This window comes from Sebastes fasciatus, chromosome 3 (genome assembly GCF_043250625.1).
Source record: "Sebastes fasciatus isolate fSebFas1 chromosome 3, fSebFas1.pri, whole genome shotgun sequence".
Taxonomy (NCBI): Eukaryota; Metazoa; Chordata; class Actinopteri; order Perciformes; family Sebastidae; genus Sebastes; species Sebastes fasciatus.
In genome coordinates this window covers 21,958,897-21,978,763 of record NC_133797.1, presented here as the reverse complement: position 1 = coordinate 21,978,763, position 19,867 = coordinate 21,958,897, and the positions used below count along the sequence as shown (strand labels likewise).

At 37.7% G+C, this 19,867-nt stretch overlaps 2 protein-coding genes and 2 non-coding genes across 4 annotated transcripts in view; 3 read left to right on the top strand and 1 right to left on the bottom strand.

Moving 5' to 3' along the window:
* LOC141764398 (protein kinase C beta type) overlaps nucleotides 1-3,345 on the top strand; it is a 37,430-nt gene extending 34,085 nt beyond the window's left edge. Inside the window, exon 17 of the mRNA XM_074629623.1 lies at nucleotides 1,705-3,345. Coding sequence (XP_074485724.1) covers nucleotides 1,705-1,857 — 153 coding nt within the window. The 3' untranslated portion in view covers nucleotides 1,858-3,345. The remainder of the gene's footprint in view (nucleotides 1-1,704) is intronic.
* A 1,242-nt stretch (nucleotides 3,346-4,587) lies between these two features.
* cacng3a (calcium channel, voltage-dependent, gamma subunit 3a) lies at nucleotides 4,588-15,640 on the top strand. Its single transcript, XM_074629630.1, has 4 exons — nucleotides 4,588-5,468; nucleotides 13,207-13,290; nucleotides 13,381-13,521; nucleotides 13,612-15,640. Exons 1-4 carry the CDS (start codon nucleotides 5,258-5,260, stop codon nucleotides 14,172-14,174), a joined length of 999 nt encoding a protein of 332 aa, XP_074485731.1. The 5' UTR covers nucleotides 4,588-5,257; the 3' UTR covers nucleotides 14,175-15,640.
* A 1,274-nt stretch (nucleotides 15,641-16,914) lies between these two features.
* Nucleotides 16,915-16,996, top strand: trnal-aag (transfer RNA leucine (anticodon AAG)). The gene has a single exon. It is a non-coding gene; the product is annotated as a tRNA-Leu (tRNA).
* Nucleotides 16,997-17,731: 735 nt separating this feature from the next.
* Nucleotides 17,732-17,813, bottom strand: trnal-aag (transfer RNA leucine (anticodon AAG)). The gene has a single exon. It is a non-coding gene; the product is annotated as a tRNA-Leu (tRNA).
* Nucleotides 17,814-19,867: the final 2,054 nt, after the last annotated feature.

Sequence of the window (19,867 nt, the reverse complement as noted above, 5' to 3'; positions counted from 1 at the left end):
GAATTCATGGTCCATTTACTAAATTTCTGCCGGAGTATTCAGCTGCATATCATGGCCTTCATCAAATGGATAGTGTTTGCTCGGTTGCCACGGAGTGAAAAGAAGTATTTGTAAATAATTAATATGAATATATATTTTATATTATTACAACTATGATGTCAAACTTTCATTAGATGTACTGTATATACACCAGTTATGGATGCTGCACAGGATTTAAAGTTGTTAAATAAATTATAGTGTGTTATCAATCGTTAATTAATTGTTTGAATAGTGCTTATAAAAGCTACACTGGAGGGTTAAAATAAAATGTAATCCACAAAACAAACAAACATGTCAGAGATAATATATGCAGCATCACACCTGCCTCATACACATAAATGAGCAGAATTAGTGGTGAGTTCGAGGACCAGTGGTAGAGGTGGGAAAGTTTTCATTTCAGCTGGAAGCCCTGTGATGAGACAGAAGGAGGAGGTAGGAAACTAAATGCTTTGTGTGTGTGTGTGTGTGATACATGTGTCTTGCCTGGGGCTCACTGCTTCACTTCCCTGTGTGAAATCCTTTCCGGTTGTGATTCGGTCTACAGCTGGTCTGTTTTTATCGATCCTTGTCTATTCTGTACTGGAACGTTTCCTCTCTCTGGCTTTGGAAGTTTTGTCTTGGATCTTTCTGCATTTGTGCTGTTGAAATGTTTCGGTGGGTCTTTTTCTTCATCCTTTGACTGTGTTTCTGGGTTTAATGTCGGCAGGGTGTGTTTGTTTCTTGTCGACTTGCTCCCCCAGTCCTGTATGGAGTCACTGGTGTGTTTTGCTGAGTCTAGACTCCTTGTGGTGCCACCATTCACAGATGATCAGAGGTGTGGACTAGACTGTACTTAGACTCAACAATACACATGACTTCCCTTGGACTTAAAGGACCCATTCACAATTTTTCAAAGTCCATCTTAAAAGAATAATTTGTGTGTAAATTTGAAGTGCTGTAACCATAACAACTAGTATTTTAGAAGTACTGAGGTCAGGGGACTAAATTCCTCCGATGCAACCCACTCATCACATTAAATTATTTTAAGTTTTTTCACATTTTACATATTCACTTGAAGCTATGGTTGGTAATTTTTGCTTTGTTGCTTATTGTATGATTTGCTTCTGATCTTGTGTAATGAAAGGTGCCATTAAATACATTTTTTATAAATATATATATATATATATAGTTAACGCGATTTTTGCCATTACGTTTTTGAATTAATGTAAAATAATATGAACATCGTTGCATGGGAGGACTTTGGTGCACTAACCTCAAGCTTTTTTTTAAAGTAATAAATGCACATTTTAAAAAGGCATTCATGCAACTTATTTTTGTAAATGCACTATGTACTTTAGTAACTGTTCTCTGGTGAAGGGCACATAATGACTTGTTTAGGACTCTAAACACAACATTTAGGACTTTGACTTGACTTGCGTCTGCAATTCATAGACTTGTGACTTTGTCCCACCTCTGTTGATTATTGTCTTTCCATGTGCTGAACCTATTAACCTCCTCACCTCCTTCTATACCCTCCATCTTTGTGCTTTTATGGGAGAGTTGTTCTTTCTGCTTGTTGTCAACCTTCTTCCATCTGAACTGTCTTTTTTAACGCTGCACAAATTCACTCAAACTTCATTTCTCTAATACGCTCTCTCTCTCCTTTATTTCTCTCTCTGTTTGCAGAAATCTCGCCGTGACGTCGGCAACTTCGACAAGGAGTTCACCAAGATGGCGGTGGAGCTGACGCCCACGGACAAGCTCTTCATTATGAATCTGGACCAGAACGAGTTTCAAGGCTTCTCCTACACCAACCCCGAATTCATCATACAAGTCTGAGCAGTTCCTGTCGGTCAGACGCAACCCCGAACAAGACTTTACTCCAACCCGTACAGCCCAGTTACATCCACCGAGGACTCATCTCATCGCACCGCCACCGAAGCATCTCAACACACACACCAGCATCTAAACTGGACAATCATCACAAAGCACCACACACTAGCTGCTGGTTGGTCACACTGGGGACTGAGTTTGATCAGTAACCGCATGGTCAAACAGGCCGGTTTCCAGAAAGCTCCAGGCATGTGTAGTATTCACAGGACCTCGTGGCGAGCAGGTCAATACAAAGAGTCATAGTGAATGTGTAACTGTGTGTATGTGCTCTTATGGATCAACACCAGTGTGTGTTTGTTTACTTGATTTTCTTCGGCCTGTAAAAGTTACGTCATGAACATTTCCATGATCAATATGTCATGTATTCACACACACACACACACACACACACATACACACACACACACACACACGTCTGTGCAGGCTGCGGTTTGGAGGGTTTTTGAAAGTCCTGATTTAAAACCTCATGTCTAAGTTGAACTTAGTCTTAAGCACGTCTCGTCTTCCGAATTGATGCAAAAAAAAAAGAAGAAAAATCCCCCTAATTGTGTGTTTGGCAGCGATATTTAAAAAATGTCTCCGTCTTTTTCCTCTTGCTTAATCTCTCTTTCTCTTCTCTTCTCTATGGCACTGTGTACGCAGTGGGTTAGTGCTGTGTAGGCCTATACAGTCTTTGTGGTGCAGCTCCTCTATGCATGCCATATCTGTTGGTACAGTAGTTCCCTTAAGATTTGCGTTTGACATCACGGAGGAGGAAAAGAAACCCTCCGGTGGCGTGTTGAATATATCGATGCGAGTCAGTTTTGAAATAGCCATGCTCAAATTTGAGTTTCCACTCCGAATGCCGTGTCTCTAATAATAATAATAATGTCGAAATATGCTAAAGAGTTCGGAGCCAACACTGTCTTGCTGTCCTTGACAAGAAAATATGAGATTCTGTGAAATGAATATATAAAGTAGATGTAATAATTCTGTATGTTTCAGTGTATGTGTAAATAGGAATGGGATCTAGAGCTAGAAGTGTTTTTCATGTTATAATACACTTCTATACTATTCTTCACAGCCCCCCCATCTCTCTCTCTCTCTCTGCTCTTTATCCCTGCCAGCACTCAGCTGTCTCTTTTTACTTTGTTTTCCCATTTTTATATCTCCCCTTCTCCTCCTCTTCCTCCACTTTTCCTTCACATTCACATCGGTAAAGGAACTGGGAGATGAGATAAGACAAGAGGGAGAGGGGAAAAGAGGGGAGAATAAAGTGTTTACTATGCAAAAGGCAGGAGAGGAAGAAGATGAGGAGAAGAGGGCAACTTTTATAAAGCTACCTGAAGAAATTGTGTAACAGGACAGTATATGTGTTGCATGCGCCGTCTTTACCTGCGCGTGAGAGACACTAACAGTATGATATGTACATTAAAGTGAATTATCATAATGTCATTTCAGTAACTCTGGCTCTTCTTGTGTTTTACTGACAGATTACACATCACTACGGAATTTGTTGCAGCAGTTTTCATTAAAGCCGCTATGAGGAACTTTAATTGATTTAATGAGAACCTCATTTAAAGCTTCAGTAGGCAACAATTTTTTGGCATCATTGGGCAAAAATTCCATAATAACCTTTCAGCATATTGTAATTCAAGTATTCTGAGAGAAAACTAGACTTCTGCACCTCCTCATGGCTCTGTTTTCAGATTAAAAAATCTACTTTGATCAATCACAGGTCATTTCAGAGAAAGAGAGCGTTCCTATTGGCTGTGCTCCGGCTGGTGGGCGGTGCTTGGTATTCACTGAAGAGATCTCAACCTGGCTGCTGTCACAAACTTTCTCATTTTACAGCTAAACCGTGCACTACAAGATGTTTCTGAAAACATTTGAGGCGAGAAATAGGCATTACAGTAACAGAATATTGATTTATATGTGATCAGCGCTAACTAAACTCGTGGCTCTCATAGACGGAAGCTTGACGGCAGACTCCAGATCAGCTCTGACTTGTCATGTTTTAGTGCATAATAATGCAGCAAGTTATGTGGCTTTTTAAAGGGACTGTATGTAATTTTTTTACACATACACATAGAAACGTTTTTTTTATTGCCAATGTGTGAACAGGTTGTACCCTGATTTTAAAAAATGAGACCTCCCGCAACTTTCTGGATTCCCTCCTATCAGCCTGTAGACTGCTTTTAATGTGAAGAATGCGGGCCGTTTTTTCCGGGAAAATCCAACGAATGTGACGTCATGCGTGCTCGCGAGTGCCTTTACTCTCTTCAGCCCCGCTTCAGGGCTAACAGTGTGCAACCATAGCTAACGTTCGGTTAGAAATGGAGTCCGATGACGTCCCGTGTGGGTCTCCTCACAAGTTTTGACCGATGCTCGCTCGCATCTACGTATAGCAAGCAAGAGGACGCTGACTATCGTTGACTTAACGGCCACAGGTGTCGCTGTTAACAAGCCATTTCTGATTCTTACATATAGCCCCTTTAAATATATCATACTGACATCACTATGGAAAACATGATAATCAATTTAACCACAGTAATTAATAACCAAGTAATTATCAGTCATGTATGCATTTGTGGAGATTCTCAATCGTTCAACTGTGAAGGTTTCTTTCCCTTCTGATAAACTTTAGGAACATCTAATCCAGACAAACTGTACATCTGAACTCCTCTATAAGTCATGATGTCATCATCAAACAGCCGAAGTATAGCTCAACCCTCCATGGACAATGTTTGATGGCTCAGTTTTAACCCATCACTTGTGAAATGTAATTCTATATACGCCCCTTGTGGTCACTCACATGTATTACATCAGAAGCAGTGTGCTGCTGCTGTCCATGGTGCTGAACTGAAATGATTTGGTTTGACCATGATGCTCAGTGACAGCAACACACACACACACACACACACACACACACACACACACACACACACACTGGAGGGCGGGATTATCCTGCAGAGCCACACAGAGTTGAGTTACAACAAATCTAGATGGAGTCCAGAGGAGCTGCTGCTGCTGTTTTCTCTCAACAACTTTTTGTTTTATGGAGGATTTCTTTCCACTTTTCCACTCCTCGGCCTTGTTGTTCCTCTCCGATTCTTCAGTTCTTCTACTGACAAAGCATGGAAACCTCCCAACTCAGGGGACCAAGTCTTGTGCATGTATAGTTTAGAGGAAAAACCTGCACAGTTTATCCAACTATACACCAGTGGGCCTGAAGATGTGCGCACAATCTGAGTTCCCTTCAGCCGAGAGGATCCACACAAAGATAAGACAAGTTTTTAACAGTTTCTAAAACCTCCGTCCACTGGTGTGGAGGAGGAGGAGGAGGAGCAGGAGGAGGAGGAGGAAGATGAGGCTGTGTAACCGAGGTGTGATGATGCTGATGACCACAGCGGGAGCTTTCTGCGCCTTCAGCCTGATGACCATCGCCGTGGGGACGGACTACTGGCTGTACTCTCGAGGGGTCTGTCGCTCCAAGAGCATGAACGACAACGACACTGTCCGCAAGAACGAGGAGGTGCTGACCCACTCCGGGCTGTGGAGGACCTGCTGCACTGAGGGTAGGACACACTAACACCAACTTTACAAGTTCACAAGTTTCACCTTTAGTCTGGTTTCTACTATAGGACTGTAAAGATTATCTTTAGAATATATTATGGTCATATATCAATATGTCATCAATCAATATATCAGATGAATACATATTAAAGTGTGGAGGACCTGCTGCACCGAGGGTAGGAGGACACACTAACACTAACTCAAGTTTACAAGTTCACAAGTTTTACCACCTTTAGTCTGGTTTCTACTGTAGGACTATAAGGCAAGGCAAGGCAAGTTTATTTATATACACTGTAAAAACAAATGTGTAAAATAACGAAAACTTTCCGGCAGCATGGGCGCCAGAAAATGTCTGTTAAAAAAACGTAAAAATACTGTCCGTTAATTAACATAAATAAACTGTAAAACAAAAAAAAACAGTAATTATCTTTATATAATTAGCCTTTATTACTGTAATTTTACAAGAAATATTTTACTTTTAACATATATTTATTGTTAGAATAGTCATACACCGTAAATCTAAGACCATTTACATATAAATCACAAATGAAACATGTAATTTTACGTTGTAAAAGCCCAAATTTACATTAACTCAGAAGTTTTGAGAAAAAAAATCTGTATTTTTACAAGAAATATTTTTAATTAATTGTTAAAATAGAGTCATAAACATCTAAAAAACAGAATAATTATCTTCAAAAATGATCAAGAAAAGCTTAAATGCGAGGGTAGGACACTAACACTGACTCAAGTTCACAAGTTTCACCACCTTTAGTCTGGTTTCTACTACTGTACACTGTTAAGAATTCCCCAGTAAAATAGCAGTAAAGAACTGGCAGCAGGGTTTCCTTTATGTTACTGTAAAATTAACATTATTATACTGTTGCTGAAATGTACAGCTTTGTACTGTTAATGAAAAATACAATTTGAATTTTTTATTTATTAATTTCACAGTATTTTACAGTTAATTTACTGTTCAAAGATACATTATATAGCTGTTTTTCACCTTTCTTTTACATTATCTTACTGATTTGTTTTAATGCACTATTTAGGTTGTATTTTTTACATACATTTTAATAAACATTATTTTTTGCATAGATGAATAGACTTAGCAGGTTACAGGCATAGGAATAGTCACACTAAATACAATTAAAGGCACTTGTTAGGAAAAAGGCTATAATAGACTTGTTGACACTTTTCCCAAAATGTATGTCTTTAGCTGGCTACAAGCACAGAATGCAAACCATAACAACATGTGAGTGAAGAACTGAGCTAATTCACTGATTTTACAATCATGTACAATGTACAAGCCTCACATGTGCAGATCAGGTCCCAGAATTAAAACAATACTGCATGAAGCTGTTACTGATGATACTTTAGACAGTTGATCAGCAGTAAAGTGATGTTTTTTAAGAATGCATCATAGTTCAGTTAAAAAACGGCCTATGAGCGTAATTTAACAGGTTTTCTTTTGTATTAACAGTAAAGCACTGTTTTTTTCAGCAATAACAGGTTAATACTGTTGAAATCCTGCTGTAAATTAACAGCAATTGTTTACAGTGTACATATTAAAGTGTGGAGGACCTCCTGCACCGAGGGTAGGACACTAACACTAACTCAAGTTTACAAGTTCACAAGTTTCACCTTTAGTCTGGTGTCTACTATAGGACTGTAGAGATTATCACAGCAACACTTTAGAGTTTAGCAATATTATGGTAATATAATCAATATGTCATCAATCAATATATCAGATGGTTATATATTAAAGTGCTAGATCAATGGACTATACTGGACTACTTCTTGATATTAAGTAACAAATACACAATAAGGCCCTATGGGTACAATATGCCTATTACTTCCACATGAAGGCAAGGCAAGGCAAGTTTATTTATATAGCCCATTTCATACACAAAGGCAATTCAAAGTGCTTTACATATATAAAAGCAAGATAAAAGAGCACAAAGTGCATAAGATAAAAATGAAAAAAATATATAAAAGTATAAGTTAAAAGAAAAAAAATGAAAAGGATAATAAAAACAATCAAAAGACAGTAAAGTGCAGCATTTGATCAATTAAGAAAAGCGTCTGAGAACAGTTTGGTCTTGAGTCTAGATTTGAAAGTGGCCACTGTTGGTGCATGTTTGATCTCATCTCATATATGATCTCATTTAAAGATTATTACACCAAGACTTTAGAATAGAGCAATATTATGGTCATATAATTAATATGTCATCAATCAATATATCAGATGAATATATGTTAAAGTGCAAGATCAATGGGCTATAGTGGACTATTAAGTAACAAATACACATTAAGGCCCTATGGGTACAATATGTCTATTACCTCCACATGAATGTAGGCTACACCATATCTCTATATTGGGTGACAAATGCTATAGTATCTATCTATCTATCTATCTATCTATCTATCTATCTATCTGTCTGTCTGTCTGTCTGTCTGTCTGTCTGTCTGTCTGTCTGTCTGTCTGTCTGTCTGTCTGTCTGTCTATCTATCTATCTATCTATCTATCTATCTATCCATCCATCCATCCATCCATCCATCCATCCATCTTTCTATCCATCTATCTATCCATCTATATCTATCTATCTATCTATCTATCTATCTATCTATCTATCTATCTATCTATCTATCTATCTATCTATATTGGTAAAAAATAAATGTATTTATTTATAACACCCGGGCGGGAAGGAAGTATTCAGACCCTTTAGTAAAAATAGAAATACCACAATGTTAAAATAGCCTACTTATTTACAAGTAGAAGTCCAGCAAGTCCATACCGTAAGTAGGCTGCAAGTACGCAAGTATTTAAAGTATCAGAAGTAAAAGTGCAGAAAAATGTCCCCTGTGAGTGTTATAGTATTATTGAATTATTTATATTTGATATGTGAGTAAATTTTACAGTTAGAAATAATTTTACTGTTGAGTTGTTTAATCAATAACAATGCATCATATTGAGCTCATCAAAATGTTGATATAATAATATTAATAATATTGATATTCATCAAAAACAAATAGAAACAGAAACCCTCACAGGTACTGCATTTAGCATAAAAGATATGGTCAAATCATAACATGGCAAACTGCAGCCCAACAGGCAACAACAGCTGTCAGTGTGTCAGTGTGCTGACTTGACCATGATTTGCCCCAAACTGCATGTGATTATCATAAAGTGGGTATGTCTGTAAAGGGGAGACTCGTGGGTACCCATAGAACCCTTTTTCATTCACATATCTTGAGGTCAGAGGTCAAGGAACCCCTTTGAAAATGGCCATGACATGCATGAGTACAAGCTAGTATGTCATGGTTGGTACCAATGGATTCCTTCAGTTCTAGTTCTAGTTAGGTTTTCTAGTTTCATGTAATACCAGTATCTTCACTCTAGCTTTAGAGTGGACCAATGGACTGTTCGTACCAATGGATTCCTTATTATAGGTTCAAATGATGCCAGTATCTTCACTCTACCTTTAACACTGAGCCCGATGCAACCTAAAAATCGCAAATTGCGTTAATTCGTTAAAGATATTATTGGTGTTTAAACAAACAGACCTAATTCAGACCCTTTAGTAAAAGTAACTTTACCACAATGTATAAATAGTTTACATATTTATGAGTAAAAGTACACAAGTACATGAGTATTATTGGCAAAATGTACTTAAATAATAATTATAATGATAATAATAATAATAATAATAATAATAATTATAATAATAATAATAATAATAATAATAATTATAATAATAATAATAATAATAATTATAATAATTATAATAATAATAATAATAATAATAATAATAATAATAATTATAATAATATAATAATAATAATAATTATTATTATTATTATTTGATGTGTGAGTAAGTTTTTTCAACAATACATCATATTGAGCTTATTATTACGTAGTAGTGGAGTAGAAGTATGAAATAGCATGTATAGTATATGAAATGAAAATACTCAAGTAAAGTACAAGTACATCAAAACTGTACTAAAGTACAGCACTTGAGTATACAGTAAATGTTACATTCCACCACTGATAGCACTAAAACAGTGGTGATGTTTGATATAAAACATAATGAAAGCAGTGATACTGAGGGAGCGTTTGAGCTAAAAGAGACGTTAACTAGCTTTTATTAACTGGCCTTCTGAGCCAAGAGCACTCAGTTATATTTATTATCTCTTTATGTCTGATGAATAACTGTTTTGTTCGGCTCTGAAAGTCTACTGAGAAAATGTGCTCTCCTGCAATATATCTCCTACTTTAGCTAAGGTGAGTTTATGCTTTGATTTAAATTGATGTTCAAATCTTGGGGAGCTGAAGAGGAGTTTATGGATGGAAATTACATTTTCAATTATTCATTGCTTTTTAATAGCAGCCCTCTTTCTCTTTCACCCTATATCCTCTGTTTGCTTTGCTTTGCTAATTTTCTGAATGAAATGGAAATGTTCAGCTCGCTCTGCTGCTGCCTGCCTCAGTCTCTATCTCTAAGCTCCAAAATGGTTTAATGGGAAGGTAACAAAGCGTGCAGAGGACATCAATGCTTCAACAATCCTGAGTGTGTGACAGAAAGACGAGAAGCTGAAGTCTCTCTCTTCTTCAGGAATACACATGACAACAACAATAAATCGTGACTTGAAAAGACATCAATGTAAAATAAAGATGCACGAGGACAGACGAAGGACAGCAGACTGACGTATGGTCGTGAAACAGACATTTATAATGGCACATGTCTGGGTGATTTTCATGTCAAGCTACAACAAAACTGTCCTCCAAAGTATCAATTTGAATAAAGACTAATGGCATTAAACATGCTGCATAATACAAGTGCTCGGAAAATATCTATTCATGCTAAGAGTGAGGAAAAAATATGCAAAACAACATCATCTCTCTTTGTATCCTGACAGTAATTAGAATAAATGCTCTCTCAGGAGCTTTTCTCTCTGACCTGTTCACCGCGGCCGAGTTGTAGCTTACTGAATGAGTTTTATTTTGGTAACCACGACGACCGAGTCACATCATCAATACTGGTCAATCAGTGCAGCACGTAGGGACACATTTATCAATACGTCCCTGTGTGTGCTGATGTTGAAAGGCAGTGCTGGGCCAGAGGTTACTGAGAGCAGGGCACAGCGATGTGTGAGGCTGGTTTTAGACTCTTCAGGAGGTCAAAGTTCACATCAAAAGACATCAGAGCGTTTACAGGTAGTGATAGTGAGAGTCTGTCTGACTGAAAGCTGGATGATTGGTCAGACTATTTAGTATTTCTCTTTTATGGATTGGATTCTTGCCAACATACAATATAGTGCTGGGAGATATTCACTGAACTATATGTTTTAATAATATGCTGAATGTGCACAAATACAGTGGCATGAAGAACACATAACTTGTGTTACGGCAGCTATAGTCTGGATTGCATTGGTATTATTCTGGCCTCTCTCCACTGGTTACCGGTACGATACTTATTCTACATCGAGGTCCCTCAGGTCGGCTGACTCCTGGCTGTCCCGTGATCTAAACTTAAGCAATGATTGACAAAAAAATTCAAACTACCATCCCCAATGTCAACAAAGAGCATTTAAACTTAATGAGTAATGTTTTATTTCTGTGTTTTACTACAAAGAGCTCCGCCTTTTGCCATTTGCCATTCAACAAGCCATTCAGATTTGGCTCCCCTTCCTATGTCACCTGCAGGCTCATTAGAATATACCGCTATCTGTGCGTTCCAGTACCCATACTACCATACTATTATTAGTATGCCAGAAAAAGATTTAGTATGTCCCAATACATAGTATGTCTAATGCACTATGTCAAAAATACCAGGATGTCCTACTACATCTGGTCGCATTTTGCAGTATACAAGCCAGCATGTTTTTCTGGCTATTCTGACCCACAATCCTCTGCACAGCGGATATATATTATGAGCAAGACGGTCAAAGTTCAAGGCGCAATGTTGAAGTAGTATGTCCCAATTGTATGCATACTGCATGCGACAGTACATACCTTGTAAGGGCAGCTGCAGTATGTACTAAAAGTACTAAAAAGTATGCGATTTGGAACATAGCCTACCTTTTCAAAGATGCACCATATTTTTCTCACAAGCCGATTAGAGCAGACTGGGCTTTTTCAGGAGGGGGTCTTAAAGAGACGGGTGCTAAAACGGAGCGTTTCAGACAGAGGGTGAATACAGGTATATTCAGGCAGACAGTATGAGAAAAATAATGTTTTGTTTTTTTAACATTAAAGCATTTAAACATGTTCTAGTAGAAACTCAAAATACAATTATGAACCTGGAAATTAACATGATACGTCCCCTTTAAGCTCGGGGGTGACCGCGCCTCTACTGTTGCTAGATATTGTAGATAGATAGATAGATAGATATTGTAAAGACACTGATCCAAAATATGTATTTGGCAACATAAAAATGAACTCAAGTAGAATATCTGCTGTTGAGTCAAATTGTATTTTATTGTTGAACTCTATTGCTAATCCTGTTAATAACCCTTCAAACTACCTGGCCCTGAATGATGGTTAGTTATACGGATAAATAAGTGAACTATCAGGACTAACTTTAGGTCCCTTGAGTCTGCTCTTTGAAACTGAAATGTGAAGGTTGGTAAGTTTAAAATGCCTCTGCCAGTTTTATTGAATATTAGTTTCTACTAACATATTGTGCGAGTTCTCATATAAACCTTTTCAAACTTGACAACACAAATATTTTCAATGGGCCCCTTTGTATTTCCTGTTGCAATGTTTGTTAATGCAGTAGGTGACAGGAAGTAAAGTTGGACCAAAGCTGTTGCCCTAGCAACAGAATAGCAATAAAAATGTCTACGGAAAACATTCACTTTAGGTCATTTTTTAATCATATTTCATATGTAATTTAGACATGCTGAATTGTTATTGTGGTGATTTTGGTTTATTTACAGCTTTTTGCATAAGAAGACATATTTAGTCTTAATAGGACTTCCTTGTGAACTAATATTGAATGAAACATTTATGTCATGTTTAAGGATGTCAAAGTTATTGCACATTTGTTTTAACGCCACTAATTTCTTTAACGCATTAATGCAATCAATCTCTCGGAGGCTGTAGCGGGCTCAGTTTTAAAGCTAGAGTGAAGATACTGGTATCATATGAAACCAGAAAATCTAAGGAATCCAATGGTACCAAAGGGGTCCCTTGACCTCTGACCTCAAGATAAGTGAATGAAAATAGGTTCTATGGGTACCCACGAGTCTCCCCTTTACAGACATGCCCACTTTATGATAATCACATGCAGTTTGGGGCAAGTCATAGTCAAGTCAGCACACTGACACACTGACAGCTGTTGTTGCCTGTTAGGCTGCAGTTTGCCATGTTATGATTTGAGCATATTTTTTATGCTAAATGCAGTACCTGTGAGGGTTTCTGGACAATATTTGTCATTGTTTTGTGTTGTTAATAATGTCCAATAATAAATATATACATACATTTGCATAAAGCAAGCAAAATATACCCACTCCCATGTTAATAAAAGTATTAAATATTGACAAATCTCCCTTTAAGGTAAGTTTTGAACAGAAAAAAATGATTAATGATTAATTTGCGATTAATCGTGATTACATATTTTAATCGATTGACAGCCCTAGTCACGTTATAAAATGATACAGAGCAGAGTGACACAGAGTCAAAGTAGTTATCAAATGGATGTACTGTAATGTCTTTCTTTGTCTTTGTATTTTCTGCAGGGACATTTCGGGGCGTCTGCAAAGACATTGATCACTTTGCTGAGGATGCTGACTATGAGCAGGATGCTGCAGAGTATTTACTACGTGGGTAACACATGTGCAAATGTAACAACTATAATGCAAGTCTCAGGTATTTAAATGTTATATATTCCCAATCTCCTGTTCTGTCCTCAGGAGCAGTACGAGCCTCCAGCCTCTTCCCCATCCTCAGTGTGGGATTGTTGTTTCTCGGAGGTGTGTGTGTCGCTGCCAGCGAGTTCTACAAGTCACGCTACAACGTCATCCTCAGCGCGGGAATACTCTTTGTCTCTGCAGGTCAGAAACACACACACACCTCAAATGTGCATGCAACCGTCAGTATCTATCATCCAGCTGATCCATCTCTATCTCTCTAAACTCTTCCAGGTCTCAGTAACATTATTGGCATCATCGTCTACATATCAGCCAACTCAGGTGACCCCAGCCAGAGCGACAACAAGAAGAGCTACTCCTACGGCTGGTCCTTTTATTTTGGCGCCCTGTCCTTCGTGCTGGCTGAGATGGTGGGCGTCCTGGCCGTGCACGTGTTCATAGAAAAGCACAGACAGCTGCGCACTAAAGGCCGGCCGTCCCTCATCAAGCCGCCCATCTCTCGCAGCTCATCTTACTACCGCAACCGCTACTACCAGAACCGCTCCCGCCGGTACAGCTACAGGAGCAACCACAGTGCGGGGGACCTCGTCTCGAACTCCTTTCGAGCATCTATGGTGCGAGACCGAGAGCCGTCCCTCTCAGTTGAAACCAAAGCCATGGCTTTGTCAAACCCAGTGACCGTAGGCTCAGAGTTCATGCTCTACACCTTAACCTCGCCTCTCAAAGACGGTAAAATCGACATGGCCGTGGATGATTTAACCCCGTCAGCAGCTCACAACAACACAGAGTTGCTGCCCGGAAACTGTGCTGCCAACAGAAGGACCACGCCGGTCTGAGAGGAGAGGATGTACAGAGATTAAACACAAGAGGAACTTCTGAACATTAAATGAAAGGAAGTCCTCTCACTTTTCTTGGTAAAGAAAGAGGAAAGGACTGGAGACCGGAATAGGCCTGCATCGACTAATCTGTCAGAAAATACAGAAAACAATCTCAAACACAAAAGGGAATGGGGAAGTGGAGCTTTCTGGGGCACGCTGCAATTTTTGGAGGATAGCGTACAGAGCTATGATAGACTGTCATTATCTGTCAGCGATCTATTCATCTGTCATCTGTCAGTCGTTCATCATCAGAAATGTATAAAGTATGTGGGAAAGACAAATGCCCAGCTAAAGAGAAGCTGACAGAGGCAAAGAGGTGATATATTACAACTGACAGCTGTTGTTGCCTGTTGGGCTGCAGTTCGACATGTTATGATTTGAGCATATTTTTTACGCTAAATGCAGTACCTGTGAGGGTTTCTGGACAATATTTGTCATTGTTTTGTGTTGTTAATTGATTTCCAGTAATAAATATATACATACATTTGCATAAAGCATCATATTTGCCCACTCCCATGTTGATAAGAGTATTAAATACTTGAAAAATCTCCCTTTAAGGTACATTTTGAACCGATAAAAAATGTGTGATTAATTAAGATTAACTATGGACAATCATGCGATTAATCGCGATTAAATATTTGAATCGATTGACAGCCCTAAATAATATCTAAATCATTAACAAATACTTATTTATATAAAATGTTAAAATGTGTACAACAAGAAACTGTTGGAATAACTTAATAACTAAATTATAGCATTACTAATTATTAGTAAACATTATTAATTATCATTTCGTTGTTTGTATACAGCAAAGTAACTATTAACTATGTTTACTTAACTATCAATTTACCGTTTATAAATGATGGTAATTATAAAGTGTTACTGAAATGAAGTAAAACCTCATGTTCGCAGAGCTGGAATCAGAGTTTTGGGCATTTTTGCTTGATAAAATGCATATTTTTGTGCTCTTTGTATGTCATTCTGCTATGCTATTACAGTAGCTATATCTACAGTATATGTGCAGTGTGTGTGTGTGTGTGTGTGTGTGAATGAGTGTGTATTATAATAAGAATTTGTGTATGAGACAGAGAGAGACAAAAAAGAGGCGCTGTTCATGAAAACGAGAAACTATCACATAGAAATACAAGACACAAACATCAGGGAATGACCTATGTCCTGTTCCTGTCCTCCTTTTTTTTGGAGCTAAAAACAAAATCGAAACCCCATTAAATGCATTAGATCTCTCTCTTTCTGTCTCCCGCTGTGTCTGTTTGAGTGTCTATTGCATAAGCATGTGAGCATAAGTGCAACAAAAGGTTCTGCCCTTGCGGTTATGTCACTGAGTCTCTGTTTACATCAAATAAAGCTTATAAACTAACACAAAATGTGCTTTGGAGAGAAATAAGTGGGGTTTAAGGTGTCTCTTTGTGTGTGTGTGTGTGTGTGTGTGTGAGGGAGAATATTTAAATATCTGCCGTTGAATAAGTGGGCACAAAAGCAAATGTCCAAGCAAAGTACGAAAACAAGCGAGTAATCAGTGCTGGAAAACATGAAGGCCTTTGTGTGTGAACGTGCATGAGTAAGCTGTGTTAGAGATGATGATGATAGGACGGTATAAACAGCTTCAAAGATCTACAACAGCATCACAGCAGGCAGACTGATGCGTTGCCATGGCAGCAGCAGCATCATGCGGGCGAACATTCAAGGCAATTTTGATGAAAACGCTCACAGTGCCATTATGTACTGACCACATGAATACCAACGCCATCACACAACTGTACAAACCACTTCACAGATTCAAGCAAACATTCGAAACATGTTCACATGTATTTACTATTCCACTATGCGTATTATCCACAGGAGGAAGCCACACTTATTCAGCAGAAAGTCTTATTTTTCTTTTATGCATGATTTCACGTCCTTGTATTCTGCTCGCTGGTATTATTTCAGAGGCTATTCAAAGGTCTTTAAAGGTGATAGGGGATGGTTGTCTGTGGGTTTGTCTCTATAGACAGACACCGCTCACATTGCACATTTCTCATTTGATCCATTGTAAAAAATAAAGTGTTTGATTAGTGCAGCTCTGATGAAATTTCTGACTTAACTTTTTTCTTAAAGGGACTGTTTGTAAGAATCAAAAATTGGTTGTAACAGCGACACCTGTGGCCGGTAAGTCAATGAAAGTCTGCGTGGTGTTGCTCGCTCTCGCCCGTGTGCACACGCTACCTGAATATGAGCGAGCATCCGTCAAAACAGTGAGGCAACAGGTGCTGATTTAGCACATGCCAAGTGTCTACTACTATTACATACATACACACACACTACATAAATATTTATCTATTTATTTCATAAATCAATTGATCCAGCTACAATGTGTAGTTTGGTCAACTTTCATCCTAAATGTATAATGTCTCGTTGTACTAACACATACAGTATATGCTATAGCCTTTGGGTTGGCGTTAGCAGGGCAAGTGTTTCAAAATAGATGTGAACTATCTTGTTTTCCTGGTGATCTTTGGTTGTTCAATGGTGTTGTCAAGGAGATTAGTATCTTCAGGGTTGTTGTCGGACATCACTTCATACAGTGATTCGCCTTTTCTGTCACTTCAATCACTTGAATATCATTAATATATATATATTCTACTCAATTTGATACTCAATTGTTATTGATCAGAGCCATACTCATATATTACTACAAGGTAGCGTGGCCGAGCGGTCTAAGGCGCTGGATTAAGGCTCCAGTCTCTTCGGAGGCGTGGGTTCAAATCCCACCGCTGCCAGGATTTTGTGATAAATACTCTATTACACGTATATACTTTAAGAACCGTCCTAAAGGAGATTAGAAAATCAAGGTGGACCCATTTAAAAGCTGTGCTTGAAACTGAAATAACACCGCTCAAAAAAATTAATTCGCTCTACAAGACATGAACGAGCATCGCTCAAAACAGTGAGGTGACATTCGTCAGCTAAAACCACAATATCACTCTATATTTCATCTGCTGGGCAGTAATGTTAACTGACCAGACGGAGGTCTCTCCATGAATCAATGCCGATCCTAGCGTTGGCTTTTCCTGCTTCAGCGTCCCGACCGCGGTCGGAGGGAACAGGGGAGACACCGGCACCCGGTCGGAGACGATAACGTTACTCGTTGCGGAGCCCCGTCACTTCACAAGACACCGGAAAACCTCTGTTGGTCTGGAGGAGCTGCAGCAGTTATTTCTGCACAAACGTCCACTAGATTCACTAGATACTCTCAAAGCTAAACTAACTCTTCTGCAGTGTGTAGTGAGCGCGCATGAACGTGAGGTGGAGTGAGCTGAGTGAAGCACCGACCCGGGTGATTTATACGTGTAAGAAGTTACAAATAGTCCCTTTAAGTGTTCCCTTAATTTTTTTGAGCAGTGTTATTTCAGTTTCAAGCACAGCTTTTAAATGGGTCCACATTCATTTTCTAATCTCCCTACAGGACGGTTCTTAAAGTATATACGTGTAATAGAGTATTTATCACAAAATCCTGGCAGCGGTGGGATTTGAACCCACGCCTCCGAGGAGACTGGAGCCTTAATCCAGCGCCTTAGACCGCTCGGCCACGCTACCTTGTAGTAACAATAGCAATACGGTTCGATAGACTCAAAATGAAATATCAAACTGGGTAGACTATTAATAGGAATGATATTCAAGTGATTGAAGTGACAGAAAAGGCGAATCACTGTATGAAGTGATGTCCGACAACAACCCTGAAGATACTAATCCCCTTGACAACACCATTGAACAACCAAAGATCACCAGGAAAACAAGATAGTTCACATCTATTTTGAAACACTTGCCCTGCTAACGCCAACACAAAGGCTATAGCATATACTGTATGTGTTAGTACAACGAGACATTATACATTTAGGATGAAAGTTGGCCAAACTAAACATTGTAGCTGGATCAATTGATTTATGAAATAAATAAATAAATATTTATGTAGTGTGTGTGTATGTATGTAATAGTAGTAGACACTTGGCATGTGCTAAATCAGCACCTGCTATCATGGCATGGAATGCCATTTTATTCAATAATAAATATATATATATGAATATGCCTATGAAATAAATAAATAAATAAATAAATGTAACTATAAATTAGCCAATATAGTTAATGAATAAATAAATAAATAACTAAATAGGCTTTCATTTTAAAAAGGACGTTTTTCAAAGGACTACTTTTACTACCTAATTCCATATTTATTTATTTCAGGGGACTTTTATTTCCTAATGCCACATTTATTTCCCAGGTCTTTTTATTTCCATCTGTTATATTCAAATGAATGGACTACAGACCATCTAGTGTCAGTCTCCGGTGCTGCCGTGTGCTCTTCTCCTGGTGAAGTAGTCTCCTAGCATCATTAAGAAATAAAAGTCCGCTGAAATAAATAAATACATTTGGAATTATTAAATAAAAGTCCCCTGAAATAGATGGATAGATAGATAGATAGATAGATAGATAGATAGATAGATAGATAGATAGATAGATAGATAGATAGATAGATAGATAGATGGATAGATAGATGGATAGATAGATAGGTAGATAGATAAATAAATACATTTTGAATTATTAAATAAAAGTCCCCATAAATAAATAAAAGTAGTCATTTGTAAAAAACATCCTTAAAAAAAGAAAAAAAAGATTTATTTATCTATTGAAATATATTGACTAATTTATATTTACATTTATCTATATATGTTTTTGCCTCACTTATTTATTCCAGGATTAATTTCATAGGCATATTTATTCATTCATTTGTTATTAAATAAAACGTCTTTTAAAGTGATCCGTTTCATTCTGGAAAAAGTCAATTATTTTAAAAAACCAACATGGCTCAGTTAAAAAATTTTTGTTTCACAACAAAACTCCTAATCTCTCCTCTGACACATCAGATGATTTGCTGCCACTTACACTTCATAGTTTTCAAACACAGAGAGACTTTGAGATTGAAGTCTCATCTGTCACTGGATTTAAATTAATGCCTCTGACCTTTTTCTTATTAATTTATTTTAATGTGTGTAAAAGTGTAAATTTACCAAAAAAAAGGCTAATTTCTTTGTATTTATGAAAGAAATTGAATTATATCTGTCAACAATTTCTTCCTCACAAAACAAAAAAGAAATGAAAACAATGAATGTATGCAATATCTTTACAGTTTTTAAGTGAGTATGTCAGTGTGCATTTGTCTGACTTAATCTTTACCTTGTTACTTCAGCCAAGGACATTTTGTTTTCACCCGTTTGCCAGTTCTTTCGGGGTCTTTCACAGTGTTCCTGTTGGTTTCTGCATCTTTATGTAACCTAAAAGCACTTTGACAGATTATTTTGTTAAAAAAGGGCTTGAGGAACAGATTTGATAAATTTATGCATCTTTGACCACAAAAAAACAAACTGTATAATTGAACATTTGTCTTTTTATACTGTTGAACATTTGTCTTTAATACTCTTCAGTAAAACTTTGATTTTTTTTTTTAATCATAACTATAGAATTATATATGTGGTGTTACTTAATAAAGGTCCATCTTATCTTATCTTATCTTATCTTATCTTACGATGAGATGGCTTGTGAAGCAGTGTCTCCTGTCCAATCTTTTTTCATACTTTTCATACTCTCGTGTGGTC

Bases quoted from the DNA above. Each gene is read 5' to 3' on its own strand.
- cacng3a (XM_074629630.1), top strand. From the start codon at position 5,258: ATGAGGCTGTGTAACCGAGGTGTGATGATGCTGATGACCACAGCGGGA. The intron at 13,291-13,380 runs GTGGGTAACACA...TTCTGTCCTCAG, and splicing joins TGCTGCAGAGTATTTACTAC to GAGCAGTACGAGCCTCCAGC. The intron at 13,522-13,611 runs GTCAGAAACACA...AAACTCTTCCAG, and splicing joins AATACTCTTTGTCTCTGCAG to GTCTCAGTAACATTATTGGC.